This window comes from Leptodactylus fuscus, chromosome 7 (assembly GCF_031893055.1).
Source record: "Leptodactylus fuscus isolate aLepFus1 chromosome 7, aLepFus1.hap2, whole genome shotgun sequence".
Classification (NCBI taxonomy): Eukaryota; Metazoa; Chordata; class Amphibia; order Anura; family Leptodactylidae; genus Leptodactylus; species Leptodactylus fuscus.
Window position 1 is genome coordinate 8,784,227 of NC_134271.1, and position 21,687 is coordinate 8,805,913.

A 21,687-nucleotide genomic window follows, 5' to 3' on the forward strand; every position below is an offset into this window, starting at 1 on the left:
GACGTGACAGGAGGAGCAGTCTGTAGTGTAACGTGACAGGAGGAGCAGTCTGTAGTGTAACGTGACAGGAGGAGCAGTCTGTAGTGTGACGTGACAGGAGGAGCAGTCTGTAGTGTGACGTGACAGGAGGAGCAGTCTGTAGTGTGACGTGACAGGAGGAGCAGTCTGTAGTGTGACGTGACAGGAGGAGCAGTCTGTAGTGCAAAGTGACCGGAGGAGCAGTCTGTAGTGTGACGTGACAGGAGGAGCAGTCTGTAGTGTGACGTGACAGGAGGAGCAGTCTGTAGTGCAACATGACAGGAGGAGCAGTCTGTAGTGTGACGTGACAGGAGGAGCAGTCTGTAGTGTGACGTGACAGGAGGAGCAGTCTGTAGTGTGACGTGACAGGAGGAGCAGTCTGTAGTGTGACGTGACAGGAGGAGCAGTCTGTAGTGCAACGTGACAGGAGGAGCAGTCTGTAGTGTGACGTGACAGGAAGAGCAGTCTGTAGTGCAGCGTGACAGGAGGAGCAGTCTGTATTGCGACGTGACAGGAGGAGCAGTCTGTAGTGCGACATGACAGGAGGAGCAGTCTGTAGTGTGACGTGACAGGAGGAGCAGTCTGTAGTGTGACGTGACAGGAGGAGCAGTCTGTAGTGTGACGTGACAGGAGGAGCAGTCTGTAGTGCAACGTGACAGGAGGAGCAGTCTGTAGTGTGACGTGACAGGAGGAGCAGTCTGTAGTGTGACAGGAGGAGCAGTCTGTAGTGTGACAGGAGGAGCAGTCTGTAGTGTGACAGGAGGAGCAGTCTGTAGTGTAACGTGACAGGAGGAGCAGTCTGTAGTGTAACGTGACAGGAGGAGCAGTCTGTAGTGTGACAGGAGGTGCAGTCTGTAGTGTAACGTGACAGGAGGAGCAGTCTGTAGTGTGACATGACAGGAGGAGAAGTCTGTAGTGTGACGTGACAGGAGGAGCAGTCTGTAGTGCAACGTGACAGGAGGAGAAGTCTGTAGTGTGACGTGACAGGAGGAGCAGTCTGTAGTGCAACGTGACAGGAGGAGCAGTCTGTAGTGTGACGTGACAGGAGGAGCAGTCTGTAGTGTGACAGGAGGAGCAGTCTGTAGTGTGACAGGAGGAGCAGTCTGTAGTGTGACGTGGCAGGAGGAGCAGTCTGTAGTGTAATGTGACAGGAGAAGCAGTCTGTAGTGTGACGTGACAGGAGGAGCAGTCTGTAGTGTGACGTGACAGGAGGAGCAGTCTGTAGTGCAACATGACAGGAGGAGCAGTCTGTAGTGTGACAGGAGGAGCAGTCTGTAGTGTGACAGGAGGAGCAGTCTGTAGTGTGACAGGAGGAGCAGTCTGTAGTGTGACGTGACAGGAGGATCAGTCTGTAGTGTGACGTGACAGGAGGAGCAGTCTGTAGTGCAACATGACAGGAGGAGCAGTCTGTAGTGTGACGTGACAGGAGGAGCAGTCTGTAGTGCAACATGACAGGAGGAGCAGTCTGTAGTGTGACGTGACAGGAGGAGCAGTCTGTAGTGTGACGTGACAGGAGGAGCAGTCTGTAGTGTGACGTGACAGGAGGAGCAGTCTGTAGTGTGACGTGACAGGAGGAGCAGTCTGTAGTGTGACGTGACAGGAGGAGCAGTCTAGTGTGTGACGTGACAGGAGGAGCAGTCTGTAGTGTGACGTGACAGGAGGAGCAGTCTGTAGTGTGACGTGACAGGAGGAGCAGTCTAGTGTGTGACGTGACAGGAGGAGCAGTCTGTAGTGTGACGTGACAGGAGGAGCAGTCTGTAGTGCAACGTGACAGGAGGAGCAGTCTGTAGTGTGACGTGACAGGAAGAGCAGTCTGTAGTGCAGCGTGACAGGAGGAGCAGTCTGTATTGCGACGTGACAGGAGGAGCAGTCTGTAGTGCAACGTGACAGGAGGAGCAGTCTGTAGTGTGACGTGACAGGAAGAGCAGTCTGTAGTGCAGCGTGACAGGAGGAGCAGTCTGTATTGCGACGTGACAGGAGGAGCAGTCTGTAGTGCGACGTGACAGGAGGAGCAGTCTGTAGTGCGATGTGACAGGAGGAGCAGTCTGTAGTGTGACGTGACAGGAGGAGCAGTCTGTAGTGTAACGTGACAGGAGGAGCAGTCTGTAGTGTGACGTGACAGGAGGAGCAGTCTGTAGTGTGACGTGACAGGAGGAGCAGTCTGTAGTGTGACGTGACAGGAGGAGAAGTCTGTAGTGTGACGTGACAGGAGGAGCAGTCTGTAGTGCAACGTGACAGGAGGAGAAGTCTGTAGTGTGACGTGACAGGAGGATCAGTCTGTAGTGCAACGTGACAGGAGGAGCAGTCTGTAGTGTGATGTGAGAGGAGGAGCAGTCTGTAGTGTGACAGGAGGAGCAGTCTGTAGTGTGACAGGAGGAGCAGTCTGTAGTGTGACGTGGCAGGAGGAGCAGTCTGTAGTGTGACGTGACAGGAGGAGCAGTCTGTAGTGTGACGTGACAGGAGGAGCAGTCTGTAGTGTGACGTGACAGGAGGAGCAGTCCGTAGTGTGACGTGGCAGGAGGAGCAGTCTGTAGTGTAATGTGACAGGAGGAGCAGTCTGTAGTGTGACGTGACAGGAGGAGCAGTCTGTAGTGTGACGTGACAGGAGGAGCAGTCTGTAGTGTGACGTGACAGGAGGAGCAGTCTGTAGTGCAACATGACAGGAGGAGCAGTCTGTAGTGTGACGTGACAGGAGGAGCAGTCTGTAGTGTGACGTGACAGGAGGAGCAGTCTGTAGTGTGACGTGACAGGAGGAGCAGTCTGTAGTGCAACGTGACAGGAGGAGCAGTCTGTAGTGTGACGTGACAGGAAGAGCAGTCTGTAGTGCAGCGTGACAGGAGGAGCAGTCTGTATTGCGACGTGACAGGAGGAGCAGTCTGTAGTGCGACATGACAGGAGGAGCAGTCTGTAGTGTGACGTGACAGGAGGAGCAGTCTGTAGTGTGACGTGACAGGAGGAGCAGTCTGTAGTGTGACGTGACAGGAGGAGCAGTCTGTAGTGCAACGTGACAGGAGGAGCAGTCTGTAGTGTGACGTGACAGGAAGAGCAGTCTGTAGTGCAGCGTGACAGGAGGAGCAGTCTGTAGTGTGACAGGAGGAGCAGTCTGTAGTGTGACGTCACAGGAGGAGCAGTCTGTATTGCGACGTGACAGGAGGAGCAGTCTGTAGTGCGACATGACAGGAGGAGCAGTCTGTAGTGTGACGTGACAGGAGGAGCAGTCTGTAGTGTGACGTGACAGGAGGAGCAGTCTGTAGTGTGACAGGAGGAGCAGTCTGTAGTGTGACGTCACAGGAGGAGCAGTCTGTATTGCGACGTGACAGGAGGAGCAGTCTGTAGTGCGACATGACAGGAGGAGCAGTCTGTAGTGTGACGTGACAGGAGGAGCAGTCTGTAGTGTGACGTGACAGGAGGAGCAGTCTGTAGTGTGACGTGACAGGAGGAGCAGTCTGTAGTGTAACGTGACAGGAGGAGCAGTCTGTAGTGTAACGTGACAGGAGGAGCAGTCTGTAGTGTGACGTGACAGGAGGAGCAGTCTGTAGTGTGACGTGACAGGAGGAGCAGTCTGTAGTGTGACGTGACAGGAGGAGCAGTCTGTAGTGTGACGTGACAGGAGGAGCAGTCTGTAGTGCAAAGTGACCGGAGGAGCAGTCTGTAGTGTGACGTGACAGGAGGAGCAGTCTGTAGTGTGACGTGACAGGAGGAGCAGTCTGTAGTGTGACGTGACAGGAGGAGCAGTCTGTAGTGTGACATGACAGGAGGAGCAGTCTGTAGTGTGACGTGACAGGAGGAGCAGTCTGTAGTGTGACGTGACAGGAGGAGCAGTCTGTAGTGTGACAGGAGGAGCAGTCTGTAGTGTGACGTGACAGGAGGAGCAGTCTGTAGTGTGACGTGACAGGAGGAGCAGCAGTCTGTAGTGTGACGTGACAGGAGGAGCAGTCTGTAATTGGCATAGAATAGGGAATCCCCTCCTAGTTTAGGGCGATGGGATCAATAACTGGATATAGAATAAGATCTCTTAGTAATAAACTGTAGAAAAAAGATGTGTCTGTCCTTGTCCCCTATGTTATAGGTTTTGGGCTATAGGGGGAGGGATTTTTGGGGTGTCTGATCCAGAGTTGCGATTTGATGAGAATCTTCTTCTTCTAGATCATTGTGGGGATCATCCTCCTCTACTACATCCTGGGTATTAGCGCCTTAATCGGAGCCGCAGTCATCATTGTGCTGGCCCCTATACAGTATTTTGTAGCCACGAAACTCTCTCAAGCCCAAAGGAGCACGCTGGTATGTATATGTGTATGTATATGTATGTTACATGCATGTGTGCTATGTATGTATATGTATGCTATGTATGTATGTATATGTATGTATGTACAGTATATGTGTATGTGTGCTATGTATGTATGTATATGTGGATGTGTATATGTATGTATGTGTATGTGTGTGATATATGTACAGTATGTGTGCTATGTATGTACGTATATATGTATGTGTGCTATGTATGTATGTATATTGTGTATGCACACTCATTAACAAAAAATTACTGTACAAAGATACAACTCCATCCAAAACGTGGCATTGTGCTTTATTCTGCCGCATTTGTGTGTAATACATATCATATACATAGCCAAATACCATATGTTCTGCACCGTATGATACAGTGCACCTATAGGAGGTATATGTACGTCACAACGCCTCTGTGCTTGTATCTATGTACATAGCGCAGTGATCACATGTCCCCAATATTTTGGTGGTTCTTACCCCTCATCAGTACAGAGCAGGTTGCGGGGCAGGTAGATGAGGCACAGTTCGGGGGGATAATTGCTTGTCACGTCAGGACAGGTGTCTCCAGAGGGGGCATCTGCCGTATCACACGACTCCCCATCTGTGGGTGGGTATCTCGGTGGGTATCTCCCTCCCTTTTTGAGTTTATGACTGTATGTCAGCATTAGTACAGGTGTGATGTCATGTGTTGCACTCAATGTGACATCACACTACAGCGCCAGAGCTATCACTGTTATATGAATTATCGCCGTCTTCTAGGAATATTCCAACGAGCGTCTGAAGAAAACCAACGAGATGCTGCGCGGTATCAAACTGCTGAAGCTGTACTCCTGGGAGCATATATTTCACAGGGGCGTGGAGGAGACGCGGCAGAAGGAGATGACCAGCCTGAGAGCCTTTGCCTTATACACCTCCGTGTCAAGTAAGTGACCCCCCCAGTAATAGTAACCACGCCAATAATAGGAACCACCCCCAATAATAGTAACCACGCCAATAATAGGAACCACCCCCAATAATAGTGACCACCCCAATAAAAGGAACCACCCCAATAAGTGTGACCACCCCAATTATGACAACTACACCCAATAATAGTGACCGTCCTCAATAATAGTGATCATCTCTAGTAATAGTCACCACACCCAATAATAGTGACCCCCACTAGTGATAGTATTCACCCCCTGTAATAGTGACTGTCCCCAGTAATAGTGATCATCTCCAGTAATAGTCACCACCCCTGTAATAGTGACCACCCCTAGTGTTAGGGATCACCTCCTGTAATAGTGACCCAACCCAATAATAGTGACCACCCTTAATAATAGTGATCATTTACCAATAAGAGTCACCACCCCAATTATGGGAAGAATATGAAAATCTGTCTTCCATGATGTAATTAGGAAGTCAGATGCCTCAGTGTTGCAAACCAATAGAGGGCGCTCACTGGAATGTGCAAGCCTGTCTTCTCTGATGTAATTAGGAAGACAGAACCTCCGTGATATGGCCCAATAAAGGCTGCTCCCTTTAGCATCATGCTAGACCTTCCAAGAGGCCTTTGTTTTGCAATGATGCTGGGATTATTACCAGGTATAGTCTCTCAACCGAGGATGGCCGTTTCGATGTTATTGCATCTCGTCAGCCCGGTGTAGAGAAGACTAACCTGGTAGAGGTGAGAGGCTTAGACAGGGTAAGGAGGGTATCATCACTCCTTGGGGAGAGACCATTGGCACATTCCAGTGAGCGCCCTCTATTGGTTTGCAACACTGAGGCACCTGACTTCCTAATTACATCATGGAAGACAAATTTGCATATTCTTCCCATAGTCCCTTGCAAAGTGGAGTGCTAAAGGCTTAATAAGTCTCCACACACCTATATGGTGGTCTCTCCCCAAGGAGTGACGATATCTCCCTAACCCAAAATCACGGCCACAAAATAGCACCGCGTATACGATCCCGGCTCCCATTGAAATCAATTGGAGCGTATACGGCCCGCAAAATCTCACGCGGCGTATCGTGCCACATCACACGGCACTTTACTCCGTGTGAACTCACCCTAATAGTGACCACACCGAGTAATAGTGACCACCCTTAATAATAGTGATCATTTACCAATAATAGTGACCACACCAATCATTGTGACTCCCAGGTAATAGTACACCACTCCCAATAATAGTGACCACCCCAAGTGATCGTGACCACCCCCAATAATAGTGACCACCCCCAATAATAGTGACCACCCCCAATAATAGTGATCATCTACCAATAATAGTGCCCACACCAATAATGGACCCTACCCTGTTTACCCTCCTTTCATTTCTTTTTTGGCTTCCGTCTAGGGGTGAAATGACCTGGAAGTGGCTCTGCCTTCTGGTTATATTGTCTGTGGGGTGTTTGGTGTTGTTGGGGTGAACAAGGACCTGAAAGAGAAGGGCCTGGAGATCAGTAATGACATAGTCTAGTGTAATGAGGCGCGAGGTTCTCTCTGCTCGGTGCCTCATCTGTTGTTTTCCTCCTCTTATCAGTGGCGTCTTGTTCTAATGAGCAGCGCCTCGCTCTCCGGACGCCACGTACCCGATAGATAGAAAGAAAGCAGCTGCTCATAGAGTAAACACGAGGAGGTGATGACCCGACAATGTGGAGGGGAGGGGAGTTATATAGAGCTATTGGACATGGGGGTGTGGAGGGTCTAGTACTATATATATGGGGGGTCTGTGTGGTTTGGGGGTCCTGCATTCTATATTTGGGTCCAGTACTCTGTGTTGGGGTCACTTCTGCAGTGCTGTATTTTGGGGGCATCTGTTTGCAGTTAATGCCCATTGTATCAGACCCCCAGCAGTGGTCAGCGGGGGGGACAGATGATTTATCTCTGCACAATGCTCACATCAGCCATTGTCAGTATATCTGCTTGCTGTATATTCTTCCCACAGGTGATAGTTTGTTACAGTGTATCAGTACAGAGAATTGTGAATGGAGTAGCACAGCCTTCCAGTCCTGCATGTTCCCTGCACTGATACATTGTAACAAACCTTCAGCATATGAGAGAGCTTTGTTCTGCACTGCCTACACTGGCACACAGTAACAAGCCTTCAGCGGGGAAAAGTATGAGGTCAGGAGAGGTGTCAGTGATAGTGAGTGCGGTATAGTGATCATGTGACCGGTGTACAGGCGTCCGCCATGTTATTTGTCGCTATGGTAACATGTATTGTTTCTCTCATTACAGTATTTATGAACGCCGCCATCCCCATCGCTGCTGTGCTCATAGTAAGTGCCCGCTCGTGTCCGTATCTCTGTCCCTTTCGCCACCATAGCTGACCCTCCCCCTTTACCCTCGCCCCTTGTTCTCGCCCAGACATTCGTGGTCCATGTCCATCTCCTGAGTCGCAACGACTTCTCCCCGGCCGTGGCCTTCGCTTCGCTCACTCTGTTCCACATCCTGGTGACGCCATTGTTCTTACTCTCCAGTGTGGTGCGCTCTACCGTGAAGGCGCTGGTCAGGTAAATTGTGAGGTGGGGGGAAGGGGCGAGGGTATTGGGGTAAAGCCAGTGCCAAAGAGGTCATGTAAACTGTAGAGAGGGGGAGGCTTATTGGGGGTACTGAGGGTATACAGGGTGGGGGTGGTATACAGCTGTGTTATGGGGGGGTATACAAGGTGGGGGTGGTATACAGCTGTGTTATTGTAGGTTGCTGGAGGGCAGGGTGGGGGTAGTATACAGCTGTGATATGGGGGTGGTATTATTGGGGTGCTGGGTGTTATACAGAGTGCGGTAGTATGCAACTGTGATATGGGGGGTGCAGGGAGTTATATAGGGTTGCGGCAGTATATAGTTGTGTTATTGAAGTTGGAAGGTATACAGAGTGGGGTGGTATACAACTGTGATATGATGGGTGCTGGGAGGTATATAGGGTGGCGGTGGTATATAGCTGTGATATGGGGAGTCCTGGGAGGTATAAGGGATGAGGGCAGTATACAGATGTCATATGGGGGGGTGCTGGGAGGTATATATATGGTGGGGGCAGTATACAGTTGTGATATGAGGGGTTTACAGGGTGGGGACAGTATACAGCTGTGATATGGGGGTGTACAGGGTGGTGGCAGTATACAGCTGTGATATGGGGGTGTACAGGGTGGGGGCAGTATACAGCTGTGATATGGGGGTGTACAGGGTGGGGGCAGTATACACCTCTGACATGGGGTGCTTGTCCCTGGCAGCAGTCATGTTCTCCACATCTGCCAGTTGGTGCTGTCTCAGCTCAGTCTGACCTGCAGGAGGCGCTGCGATCACACAGCGCTTACATCTGCGGGAAGATTTCATTATGTAGCGTCAGGTGACCCAGATAACCCAGTTTTCTGCCCCATAATGGTTGCGGGGTTAGGCAGCAGTGGCAGACATCTTGTAATGTGGCGGCCATGTTTATCGGCGTTGTTTCCTCGTAGCGTCCAGAAGCTGAGCGAGTTCTTCTCCAGTGAGGAGATCGAGGAGGAGACGGACAAGTGTGCACTGTCGCATAAGACGAGGAATCAGAACAAGTATCAGGCGCTGGTGAGTTACAGGCGTTAGCGAAACCGCTAATCACATGACTCTGTCTGCGCACGTACCGACACTCTGTGTCCCCTGCACAGCCCCTCAAAGTTGTCAATCGTAAGCGGGCCTTCAGAGATGACTGGAACACTTTCAACTGCTCTCAGCGGAGGTCGGAGAACAACCCCGAGGAGGAGGAGGAGACCTTCTGTATAAAGGTGCAACATTAACCCTGGAAATGCTGCAGCCACACCCATTTACAAAACCTGGGAGGCGAAGGGTTATCTGTATCTGTAGTCTGATGGGGGGGTCATAGGTCACTCTGTATCTATAGCACAGATGGGGGGTCACTTTGCATCTATATCTGGGGTCAGGGGTTGCTCTTTATCCACAGTGGGGTCACTCCAGACTTGGGGGTCACTCTGCACGCTGACTCCAGGGTTATGGGGGTCGGGGGTCTCTGTCCTGGTATTTGTATGATGTGACATCTCCCTGATCCTCCCTAGATCAGCAGCGGCTTTTTCACGTGGACCCCGGATGGCGCTCCCGCTCTTTCAAACATCGACATCCGGATTCCTCAAGGTGATTGTCTTCCTGATCCTCCGCCCACATGAGGGCACCGCTGGTTGTGAGGTGTTGTACGTTTTGTGACCCTGTGTCCCCCCGCAGGTCAGCTGACCATGATCGTCGGACAAGTTGGCTGTGGGAAGTCGTCGCTCTTATTGGCCACGCTTGGAGAGATGCACAAGATCTCCGGGGACGTCTGCTGGAACAGGTGCAGAGGACGCCATATTGGTTATCACCCAGCTTTCCCGCTGACAGATGTTTGGGGGGTTTATAGCTCATTTAATACCTTGCATGAGTCATTGAGTTTCTTATCAGCTGAGGGGGAGGCGCGATGGTGGCTCAGACCTCGTCTGGTAGATACTGCGGTTAATGTCCCGTGTGCAGATCGCCCTCTAATCTGTTTACATTGCACAGATTGCCGCCATTGTCAGCGACTAATGACCTGTGCTTTATTCTGCAGCGACACCGACAGTGAAACAGCGGAGGATATGGGGTGAGTACCTGCCCGGAGACGCCCTGCTGAGGAGGAGGGATAGACATTGTCCGTACCTGAACCCCATCATATCACCCACATTATAGAGACCTACAAAATGTGACCGGTCTAGCGGCCGCAGCGTTCATGGCATGTGACCGCAGTCAGTGGGTGGAGTCTGGCGAATCCTCCATATTGTTCTCATACATCTCTCTCTTGTATTACAGCACCGAGCGGGAGGCGGCCATGGACATAGAGATCAGGTGACTTTAGTTTACTTTGCATTGTCCATGTGACCTGCACGGCTTATGCATACGCCCCAACCTTCAAAGGACAGAAAGAGGAACACAATATGCGGTGCGCTATGCATGGCAATTTTAGCTCCACCCACTTCTACATTGACTCCACCCATTATCATCCATTTTTTTCCATGCGCCCCCCACACAGTATAATGCTCCTACAGTCACCCGAACATTATATGCCCCCACATTATAATGTTCCCCTCCAAATGCCTCACAGTATTAAGTGCCTCTCCGCGTGCTCCAGTTTAAACTGCTGGAAACTAGAGGGGGACATTAAACTTGGGCAGTTGGAGGGGGACATTAAACAATGGGGGTAGTTGGAGGGGGACATTAAACTTGGGCAGCTGGAGGGAGACATTAAACAGTGGGGTAGTTGGAGGGGGAAATTAAACTGAGGGCAACTAGAGGTAGAGATGTCCCCCTCCAGCTACCCCCCATGATTTAATGTCCTCCTCCAGTTTCCCCCATGGTTTAATGTCTACTCCTCGATTTGTCCCCAGTTTAATGTCCTCCCTCCATCTGTTCCCACTTTAACGTCACTCTTCATCTGCCACCAATTTAATGTCCCCCTTCATCTACCACCAGCTTAATGTCCCCCTTTATCTACCACCAGCTTAATGTCCCCCTTCATCTACCACCAGCTTAATGCCCCCTTCATCTGCCACCAATTTAATGTCTCCCTCTATCTGCCACCAGCTGAATGTCCCCCCTTCACCTGCCACGAATTTAATGTCCACCTTCATCTGCCACCAGCTTAATTCCCCCCTTCACCTGCCACCAATTTAATGTCCCCCTTTATCTGCCACCAGCTTAATGCCCCCCTTTATCTGCCACCAGATGAATATACCCCTTTGTCTGCCCCCTGTTTAATTGCTCCCTTCATCTGCCTTCAGTTTAGTTGCCCCCTACATTTCACGTCCGTTCCCCCATCTTGCTCACACATGCTTTCTTTTCTTTCCTCCTTACCGTCCATCAGTCTCCGTTCCCAGCAGCTTCGTCTTTCTGTGTAACACCGCACTGTCCTGTAGTATCCAGAATAGCTCTGCCCACACAAGAGTCTGATCACATGGTCATGACGCCATCAAAGATCCTTTAGCCCACTAAGATTTAGGATCTACCGTTTAACCTTTACCCTACCTAACAAAGTTTGTTAACAGCAAACACTTCAGGGGCATAGTGGAACAAACCGTGAGCTATCCGGAATGGCGGGACTGTGTAAAATCGGGATAGTCCCGTCAGATCCAGGACGGTTGGGAGCTATGAAGTATGAAGTGACCTCATTAGCCCCTCCCACTGCATAAACTGACCTAATTAACTCCTCCCACTGTATAAAATGACCTCATTAGCTCCTCTCACTGTATGATGTCTCATGACTCCTCCCACTCTAAAAGGTGACCTCACTAGCCCCTCCCACTTTACAATGTCTCTCACTGACTCCTCCCACTGTAAGACATGACCCCTCGCACTGTATAAACCAACCTTACTTGTGCCTCCTACTGTACAATGCGTATCACTGACTCCTCCCACTGTATAAAGTGACCCCTCCCACTGTATGCACCGCCCTCACTAGCTCCTCCCACTGTGTCCTGTATCTAGTATACATGTCTACATAGTATCTGAATCAGTAATAGAAGTTTAGTCTGGGTGGTTGGCACAGTCAGGGTTAACCAGAGGCTCCGCCCTCGGTGTGGATACAGGGTGTCCCTGGGGTGACGATGATGGGAATGTAATTGTTGTGTTTAATTAAATTGATCTGCCCGGTGGGAACACGAGCACAATGTGCAAGAAATAGGAGACGACAGATGTGAGTGCGGAGCCAGCGGCTCGGATATTCAGAGTCTGGGCGACAATCACGTATCCGGTGACAGAAGGAGGATATATATATACTGATAGTGCACGGGTATTACAGCACAGTAAATGGGGGGGCAACTGACCTAATATACAGTATACACAATCTCATATACAGTATACCCCAGGGGGATCATCTTCATATACAGTGGTTGGGGGCTGACTGACCTCATATACAGTATACACCAGGGGATCCAACTTAATATACACCGGGGGACTGACCGACTTTATATATTGTATATACTGGCGGGCTGACCGATCTTATATATAGAATACACTAGGACTCTTTTGACTTTGCAGTTGGAGCGGGGGGGGGAGCAGACTGGGTAAATAACTTTGTGACCCCCTGTAACCCGTTATACTTAGGTGAAGTGCTGCCACCTGCTGGATGTTAATTGTGGACCCCACTGGTCATACACCCCAGACCCGGCTTTGATGCGGGTGGATTCATGTAGTAAGTGGTGACCACAGACTCCGGCCCCGGGGCCCCATCACTTGTCCTCCAGCTCCGTCTTGCTCCTCAGTTTTTTATGTTTTTACTCCCCTGGGTCTCCGATTATTATACTCTGGGGTCTGAAAAGACCCCAGAGTATAATAATTGTTATGGGTGTCCACAGTGGAGCATAATACTGAGTGCAGGGGCCACTATGGGGCATAATACTGTGTGCAGGGGACACTAAGGGACATAATACTGAGTGCAGAGGCCACTATGAGACATAATACTGTGTGCAGGGGACACTAAGGGACATAATACTGTGTGCAGGGGACACTAAGGGACATAATACTGTGTGCAGGGGTCACTATGGGACATAATACTGTGTGCAGGGGTCATTCCTTATTTTCTCCTTATTTTCAGCTGTGTTTTAGCGTTCACTGTTTTTAGAATAGTGTAATTTTAATTTTGCTAACAATTTGAATGTAGGCCCCTCTTCATCTTGAGGCCCTAGGCTGAAGCCTAGTTAGCCTAATGGTAAATCCAGCCCTGCCCTGAGCTTTGGAGTTTGCACTCTATTACAGCCCCTTTCAGTCTAACCCTGGTATTGTGTGTTTCAGGAGGAGGGGGGCGGTAGCGTACGCCTCTCAGAAGCCCTGGCTACTAAACGCAACAGTGGAAGAAAACATCACATTTGAGAGTCCCTTCAATAAGCAGAAGTAAGACACCGCCGAATCTCTGTGCCGTTCTCTTTGTAAGACTGCTCTGAAGGGAAGGGGTTAAATGGATTAACAATGATGATAAAAGCAGGGTTTCTCCCAAAAACAGCGCCACGCTTACCCACAGGAGGTGTGTGGTATTGCAACTCAGCCTCATCTTCTGCACTATGTAGACAGGTGTGATGCGTATGTTTGGAGGACAATCCCTTTAAGAGACCAGAGAGCTGGGCCGTCCACTGGGCAAAAATCTGCAGGCACTGCGTGTCCTCGGGGGCAACACTAGGAGAGGCATCTGTATATAGTTCATAGAATAAGGAAAAACACAATGTCAGTCAGCTGCTGCAAAGGCCAGAAGGATATTGTGCATCATATCCAAGAAGATCTCGACTAAGAGTAGTGGATGTGAATGTGTGGAGCTGATTCTTTATCATACAAAGTGTCAATCTGTAGAATAGCCTACCAGAAGAGTTAGTTCTTTACTGTACGAGCTGTATATCTGTAGAATAGTCACCTAAGGAGATGGTTCTTTACTGTAAGAGCTGTATATCTGTAGAATAGCCTACCAGAGGAGTTAGTTCTTTACTGTAAGAGCTGTATATCTGTAGAATAGTCACCTAAGGAGATGGTTCTTTACTGTACGAGCAGTGAGTTTTATATACCGCCTCAGAGGAGTCACACCTATTACTGAGAGTCCATTATCCTGGTGATCTGTGCTCTGCAGGCCCGTGCCGTCCTCTGGACATTGCGCTGAGTAACTTACAGTCTTATAATTCTCAATGTTCCTTTACGTCTCAGATTTTGCCTTCATTTAACCCTTTCATGAGTCTTGACATGTGCTCCTGTATCATGTATGTGCAGGTATAAAGCTGTGATTGACGCCTGCTCCCTGCAGCCAGACATCGACATCCTGCCGCACGGAGATCAGACACAAATCGGAGAACGGGTGAGTGATGCCTGCGTGTGGCCAACGGGGGCGCCATATTATCAGCATTTGTAATACAGCTTCTTCTTCCAGTCAAAGTTGGAAGTTTTTGGATGTAGTTGCAGTCATAGTCGGTGACTCACCCATTGAGAGTAGTAGTTCAGCTGGAGTCTGATATCATTGCTGATGGTTAATAGAAGTCTTTGCTGGTCTCTTGTGATGGTTTCATGTCTTGTATTCCAGGGGATTAATCTGTCCGGCGGTCAGCGACAACGCATCAGTGTGGCCAGAGCCCTGTACCAGCAGACAAGCGTTGTTTTCCTGGTGAGCACCAAATCTACATTGACCACATAGGTGTCTCAGTACAGAGGGGCATTGCACATACAGTATGTGCTGTAGATGATATATATAGTAGGGGTACATGAATGGTGCAGGATTTGGTGCCACAGGGTCACATATAGCACACGGGGTACCCTGCAGTACTCTGCTCTGCTATTGGCTGCTGCTCCTCTTCTCTCCTTACTTCTGGACGGATCAGATTTGCATATTGACAAGAGAGAAAGTATCAGCCAATACATTGTTACATTGTATCCAGTGCTCGGTAATCATTCGGATCTTTCTCCTGCAGGACGACCCCTTCTCTGCTCTGGACATTCACCTCAGCGACCACCTCATGCAGGACGGGATCCTAAAGATGCTGAGAGACAACAAGACGACGACTATCCTGGTCACACACAAGCTGCAGTACCTGCCACATGCTGACTGGGTAAGTGGGCGCCACTGAGCTCATGCAGGTCACTGCGCTGGATTATGCATTATGTATAAGGGCGGATAAAAGTCTATCCAAGTCACTATTTGTATACTACCTTAGACTTCTGCGGTGTGCTCCCTCCTGCTTTATACTGCAACTGTGTTCCATTAAGATATATATGATCAGGGTTTTACCTCTTCACATCTCATTAAAAACTGCTGCTCTCTCCATCCCCCATGCTTTATACTACAGCCCTGCTTGTTCAGCTGGGTTCCAGGATGTCAGGTCAGGACAAAGTGATTATAGACTATAAGCAAGAGGAAGAGAGGATTATCAGGAAGATAGGCATATAGACATAGGGGAGGGGCCTCCGTAAGGGGGAGGGCCTATGTATAGATTGCCCTGCATCCATGAATTATGGATCCGCTCTGTATCTGACTGCAGATCATTGCCATGAAAGACGGAACGATCCAGCGAGAAGGAACTCTGAAAGACATCCAGAAGTCCGACCCTGAGCTGTACGAGCACTGGAAGACGCTGATGAACCGCCAGGACCAGGAGCTGGAAAAGGTGCGTCATGTGACCATGCATGGAGCATCACAACATGACGTCACTGCTATCGGTCCAGGGTGAATAAAATGCAAAGTGCACCACAGAAATTTGGGGGAAGCCAGAACCCCTTTAGGAGGTGTCACCCCACTTTTTGTGACTTGGGCACGTCAGTGTGCAGGATACACCCCACGTCATAATACAACATGACAGACAGCTCGGGAGATGAGTTTATTATTATGGGTCTCTGGAAGGTTACTCCTTTTTCTCGAGAGCCTCCCCATCCCCATCTGTCAGCAGAGCTTTTACTCTTATGTCGTACAGGACGCCCTCTGTTGATATCAGTCAGTTCTTGCTGCCATTTATAATTCTGAATCTTTTGTACAGGAGATCACAGAGAGGAAGACTCCGGTGGAGAGGAAGAACATCAAGAGACCAACGTATTCACGGGAGACCTTACTGGGGGAGGATGAGGAAGATGAAGGTCAGTGGGAGGATCCTGGGGGGTGAGGCCTCTCCGCTGACACAGTTACTAATGGGCACATGGACTGAGCATGTAGTCATCACTTGGCATGGACTTCCCTCTCGGGCTTCGTACCCCCTTACATGGACTCTGTACCTCCTGACATGGGCTTCATACCTCCTGACATAGGCTCTGTGACCCTGATATGGGCTCCATGCTCCCTGACATGGGCTCCCTACTGCCTGACGTGGGATCTGTACCTCCTGACGTGGGCTTCCTACCTCCTGACGTGGGCTCCCTAACTCCTGACGTGCTCTGTACCTCCTGACGTGGGCTCCCTACCTCCTGACATGGGCTCTGAGCCCCCTGACATGGGTTCTTTACCTCCTAACATAGGCTCGGTACCTCCTGACATGTGCTCTGCACCGCCTGACGTGGGCTCCCTACCTCCTGACATGTGCTCTGCACCGCCTGATGTGGGCTCCCTACCTCCTAACATGGGCTCTAAGCCCCCTGACATGGGCTTTGTGCCCCCTGACATGGGCTCTTTACCTCCTAACATGAGCTCGGTATCTCCTGACATGGACCCTTTCCCCCTGACATCGCTGCTGCCTACTCTGTTCTGTGTTATTCATTCCTTGGCTTCATCTGTTGTCCTATTGTCTCCTCCCCAGAAGAGATGACAGACAGCGATGATGACGATGACAACTTGTCCTCCGTTCTGCACCAGAGGGCAAAGATGCCATGGAGAGCATGTGGCAAATACTTGAGTTCTGCAGGGATTTTGCTCCTCCCGGGCCTTGTCTTCTCACAGCTCCTCAAGCACTCGCTCATGGTCGCCATTGATTTCTGGCTGGCAAAGTGGACTTCAGACACGATTTCCAACACTTCGTCTTTGGGCTGCACGGAGCAGGTAAACCCCAAAATGGTGCAAATGTGAAGGGCCTGTAATAATGGTCACATCTGTTATATAGTACACGTGTGTGGTCATGTGCTTTTCGTACATTCATATATTGATAGATTTGGACTATAACCCCCATCCTCTCTCCTCAGCGCTGCAGTTTTGATCACTCTTCGTATTCCATGGTGTTCAGCGTCCTGTCCTGCCTGGCCATCATCATGTGCCTTGCCACCTCCATTGCAGTGGAATGGACCGGGCTGCGAGTGGCCAAGAAGCTGCACAACAGTCTTCTGAATGCCATCATCCTGGCGCCCATGAGGTGAGTGTGTGACAGAGGAGGCTGCAGCCGGGACTCTGTTCTAGGGGAGTTTTATAAGAAAAATTTATCTTTGGACCGTATTAGCCAGTGGATATGAAATGTAAAGAATAAGACTAACAATGACTAACAAAAAATGATGACAGATTGCAAGCTTTCAGGACTGCTCAGGTCCCTTCATCAGGCTGGTATAACACAATATCTATCAGGAATAGAGTGTTTGATGCACAATTGATGGAATTGAGGGTCATTTTAATCAGTTATTTGCCTCCTCTTTTCTCTGCAGGTTTTTTGAGACAACACCTCTGGGCAGCATCCTGAACCGATTCTCTGCCGACTTCAACACCATAGATCAGGTAGGATAGTCAGTTCTCCTAGTTGTGGCTCTTCCCGGGCTTCATGGAAGCTGGCCGACTCTCCCCCATGTATAGTAATTGATGCTGTGGGCCTTCTCCAGGTATAAATGGGGCTGTGGGCTCTCTCCAGTATCACTGAGGCGGTGGGCCCTCGTATTCCTGTATCCCTCAGGCTGCCCCATATTGTCAGGGCTCAGATCAGTGTAGACTTGGGGATCACACTACCAGGCAAGAGGTTTAATATTTTCGATCATATCACATTATACATGTAGTAACTGAGATGGCCCAAATGTCAGATCGGTAGAGGAGGAGGGGGATCCGATCAGCCCCTGACAGGCCGCCATGTGAGTCACATTATTGGGAGGTGTCTTATGTGGATTTCCGGTGTAATGTTGTGTGTTCTCCGGCAGCACATCCCGGCCACCCTGGAATGCCTCAGTCGCTCCACCCTGCTGTGTGTGTCAGCGCTGGCCGTCATCTCCTACGTCACCCCCATCTTTGTTATCTCCTTGGTCCCTTTGGTCATCACCTGCTACTTTATTCAGAAGCATTTCCGAGTGGCCGCCAGGTAATGGTCAATATATAAATATGGCATGGCGTTACATGGTTATGGGGATGAAACATCTCCATGTGGTTTTGGTGTGACATAGATCATCAAGCAGTTGTGGGATGACACATGGCATTATGTGGTTGTGGGATGACACATGGTTTCACACTTGGCATCACGTCTTTGGCGGAGGTGACACATGGAATCACAAGATTGTGGGGGTGTTGGTCATTTTTGTATCCCCATGGCCCCCTCTTACAAGCGCTAATCATCTGGATACTTCCACCGAGCGTCTTAGTGCATTAGAGTCTGCGCCATTACTCTGGCGCCAGGTGGGATGTGTTGCAGAGTCTGGCGCTGCCGTCATATAACTCGTTCTTCAGACTTGTCCTTTTATAGTGAAGTTTCTGGTTTTTTGTTGCTTGTGTTTGTCCATCTGTTTACACTGAGGTTTCCCAAAGCGGCGGTGCCGTCTGTAGCGTTGTCCTCATTTATACTGTATACATTTTTACTGCTCATCTTTTCGGGAGACTCTCTAGTGTGTCGGGGGTCACATTTGAGATTCCAACCAGATGTCTGCAAAGTCCTGGAATAAATCCGTACATTTCCATCACTCAGTTGTCTGGACTTGATCCGGGCGCTCGCCGTGTGCGCACATCACCCTACGAGCCGTGGTGACGTGGTGGTGCAGGGGTTAATTTCTTAGCTATTAGGCTAAACCTTGGAATGTAAAGACTCCTTATGTCTGCGCCGCGCTCTCTCCGCTGCCACCAACCTTCATCATAGCATCAGAGCCTGACTGCTGCGACGTTGTGGCCCGGAGGCTTTGAAGATGTAATTAGCTGCGTGTTAATGAACCTCTGCTGTGCAGGGTATTAAGGGTCAGACATGGACATATAGGGGGCGGTCACACAGTCTATGGCATCCAGCTGTAACCACTGCAGAATGTTACAACCTATAGCTTTATGCACACACCTGCTCCAGCTGGGGGCGCTCAAACCCCCATCACTGTAACTACTACACATAGGTCAACATATACAACATATAAGAAGAGGCCAGGGCGTTATGAGAATGATGGCAGACCGGGGTGTTATGAGAGTAACGGGAAAGCCGAGTGTTAGGAGTGACAGGAGATCAGGACACTATGAGAATGATGGGAGGCTGGGACATAAGAATAACCATAGAATGATGAACTCCAGTTAACTACTTTCTTATTCTGATGTCTCCAGGGATCTACAGCAGCTGGAGGACAGTACACAGCTCCCCCTACTGGCACACTTCTCTGAGACAGTAGAGGGACTGACCACCATTCGAGCTTTCAGGTAACTGCCACGTCCAGACAATGTGGTGTCTACACCTGGTATGTGTCCAGGTGATGTGTTGTCTATGTCCGGTATGTGTCCAGGTGATGTGTTGCCTACGTCCGGTATGTGTCCAGTTTAAGTGGTGTCCATGTCCGGTATGTGTCCAGTTGATGTGGTGTCCACGTCCGGTATGTGTCCAGTTGATGTGGTGTCTACGTCTGGTATGTGTCCAGGTGATGTGGAGTCCATGTCCGGTATGTGTCCGGGTGATGTGGAGTCCATGTCCGGTATGTGTCCAGTTGGTGTGGAGTCCACGTCCGGTATGTGTCCAGGTTAACTGGTGTCCATGTCTGGTATGTGTCTAGTTGATGTAGTGTCCACATCCGGAATGAGTCCAGGTGATGTGGTGCCCACACTGGTATGTGTCCATGTCCACTTAGTGTTTAGGTCCGGTACCTTTCCATATGATGTAATATCCAGTCGATGCGTTCTCCGGGTGTAGGCACAGGATGGAGCACTGACCTGTTCCACCTCTGTGGTCCTTCCATGTCATGGTCTCCTGTCTGGGTGATTATTGGTAACTTTGCTCTCCCAGGTACGAGGCCAGATTCAGACAGAAACTTCTAGAACACACAGACTCCAACAACATTGCGTCTTTGTTCCTCACAGCAGCCAACCGTTGGCTGGAGGTGCGCATGGTGAGTGGTGGCAGAAGCGGAGGGCAATGACAGAAGGGGGCAGCTATGGAACATCTTACTTATTATTGTCTAAATTCCCCCCATCTTCTCGTGACAGGAATACATTGGCGCTTGCGTTGTCCTGGTTGCTGCCGTGGCCTCCATCACTAATTCTCGGCTGCCGTCTGGACTGGTCGGGCTTGGACTCACTTATGCTCTGATGGTAAATGGCTGATTGTTCTGAATGTGTTGTGTGTTGACTATCGGGGAACAAGTGGTAGTACCCACTGACCTCTGATAGAGAAGATGTTGTATGGTGACTGTCGGAGGACGAGTGTAAGGAAAATGTTTGTTCTCGTACCGTGTTAGCCAGTGGGTAGGAAATATTTAAAAAAAATGAAAAAAAACTTGATAGTCTTCAGTAGTTGATACCTTTTTAATAGCTAACTAATAATGATGACAAATTACAACGTTTCGGAACTCTCGGCTCCTTTCTCAAGTAAATTTAAAAACCATTTCTGAAGGAGCAGATTTACATACAAAAGGGCACATAGGGATAGAATTCTAGGAGGAAGGGGGTAGAGGGTTATTAGTTATTGGTAGAAACAATGTAAACAATTCCACGTTCTTATCAGTTCTCAGGGTCTCAGGTCAGTGATTTCTGTAAGATGCCATAAACCCATGTGACAGATTTAACCCCTTCTCCAGTGTTTGAAGCAGGGTCATAAGTAGGGTTGAGCGATCGTGTTCGGAAAAGATCGGATTCCGATCAGCGATCGAGAAAATTTCACGATCGCTATCGGAATTCCGAACACGATCTTTTTATGTGGGATCGAGATTGGTGATCTTTTCCCACAATGCATTGCTTAGCCTTCACACTGAGTATGCTGTATACTCAGTGTGAAGGCTCTGCTGCAGTTCCATAGGAATGAATGGAAGCAGCCGGCACACAGCCTTAACCCCCTGCGCACCGGCTGCCTCCATTCATTGGAATGGGAGGCTAAACTAAACATCTCTAGCAGCTACTTACCTCTAGAGATGGCTGCTCCGGTGCCCTCCTTCTTCTTCGCCTCGCTGCCCCACCTCCCAGGTTAGTGTTTAATGCGCTAGGTAGGCGGGGCTTGTGGCTTAGGAGAGTGTGGGCGGGTACAGGGTGGGGAGACGTGACATCTCCCCTCCAAGTACCCGCCCACACTCTCCTAACCCGCCCACAATCTCCTAACCTGGCAGGGAGGGGGCAGCGAAGGGAGAAGAGCAGCGTGCAGCGGCAGCAAGGACAAGAAGAAGGAAGGCACCGGGCACCGGACCAGCCATCTCTGGAGGTAAGTGGACACCAGGGGGGACTAAGTAGCCAGAGGATTTAAAAAAATCCCTCTGGCTACTTTAGTGATTCACTACACAGCGTGGATTCTAACTATTGTTAGATTCCATGCTGTATAGTGAATAGGATTGCTTTTAAAATCCGATCTCCGATTAATGAAAAAAATCCCATTGACTTGCATTGGGATCGGAATTGGGATCGAGATCGAGTTTGAATGAAAAATGATCGGAAATCGGATTTTAAAATCGATCCTGAAAAGTCAAGATCGGCTCAACCCTAGTCATAAGTTTATACTTATAAGTCCGTCGCTACTGACCTCACATAGATCACATAAGTCGTTGTGTGGTGACTGGTGGAAGACAAGAGGTGGTAGCCACTGATCTCATATAGACATAGAGAAGACGTTGTGTGGTGACTATTGGGGAC

At 49.7% G+C, this 21,687-nt stretch overlaps 1 protein-coding gene across 2 annotated transcripts in view; it reads left to right on the plus strand.

Moving 5' to 3' along the window:
- Positions 1–21,687, plus strand: part of ABCC8 (ATP binding cassette subfamily C member 8) — a 49,770-nt gene that overhangs the window by 23,543 nt on the left and 4,540 nt on the right. Inside the window, exons 9-31 of one of the 2 annotated variants that reach the window (XM_075280929.1) lie at positions 4,165–4,299; positions 5,059–5,221; positions 7,513–7,553; positions 7,642–7,787; positions 8,729–8,834; positions 8,915–9,031; positions 9,320–9,395; positions 9,483–9,588; positions 9,841–9,873; positions 10,080–10,115; positions 13,056–13,154; positions 14,013–14,097; positions 14,320–14,400; positions 14,705–14,842; positions 15,272–15,397; positions 15,764–15,860; positions 16,517–16,752; positions 16,893–17,059; positions 17,343–17,412; positions 17,823–17,980; positions 19,189–19,281; positions 19,859–19,961; positions 20,059–20,163. In XM_075280929.1, the coding sequence (XP_075137030.1) occupies positions 4,165–4,299; positions 5,059–5,221; positions 7,513–7,553; positions 7,642–7,787; positions 8,729–8,834; positions 8,915–9,031; positions 9,320–9,395; positions 9,483–9,588; positions 9,841–9,873; positions 10,080–10,115; positions 13,056–13,154; positions 14,013–14,097; positions 14,320–14,400; positions 14,705–14,842; positions 15,272–15,397; positions 15,764–15,860; positions 16,517–16,752; positions 16,893–17,059; positions 17,343–17,412; positions 17,823–17,980; positions 19,189–19,281; positions 19,859–19,961; positions 20,059–20,163 (2,517 nt within the window). Of the gene's footprint in view, positions 1–4,164; positions 4,300–5,058; positions 5,222–7,512; positions 7,554–7,641; positions 7,788–8,728; positions 8,835–8,914; positions 9,032–9,319; positions 9,396–9,482; positions 9,589–9,840; positions 9,874–10,079; positions 10,116–13,055; positions 13,155–14,012; positions 14,098–14,319; positions 14,401–14,704; positions 14,843–15,271; positions 15,398–15,763; positions 15,861–16,513; positions 16,753–16,892; positions 17,060–17,342; positions 17,413–17,822; positions 17,981–19,188; positions 19,282–19,858; positions 19,962–20,058; positions 20,164–21,687 lie in introns of both variants that reach the window. The other variant, XM_075280928.1, reaches the window with a different exon arrangement.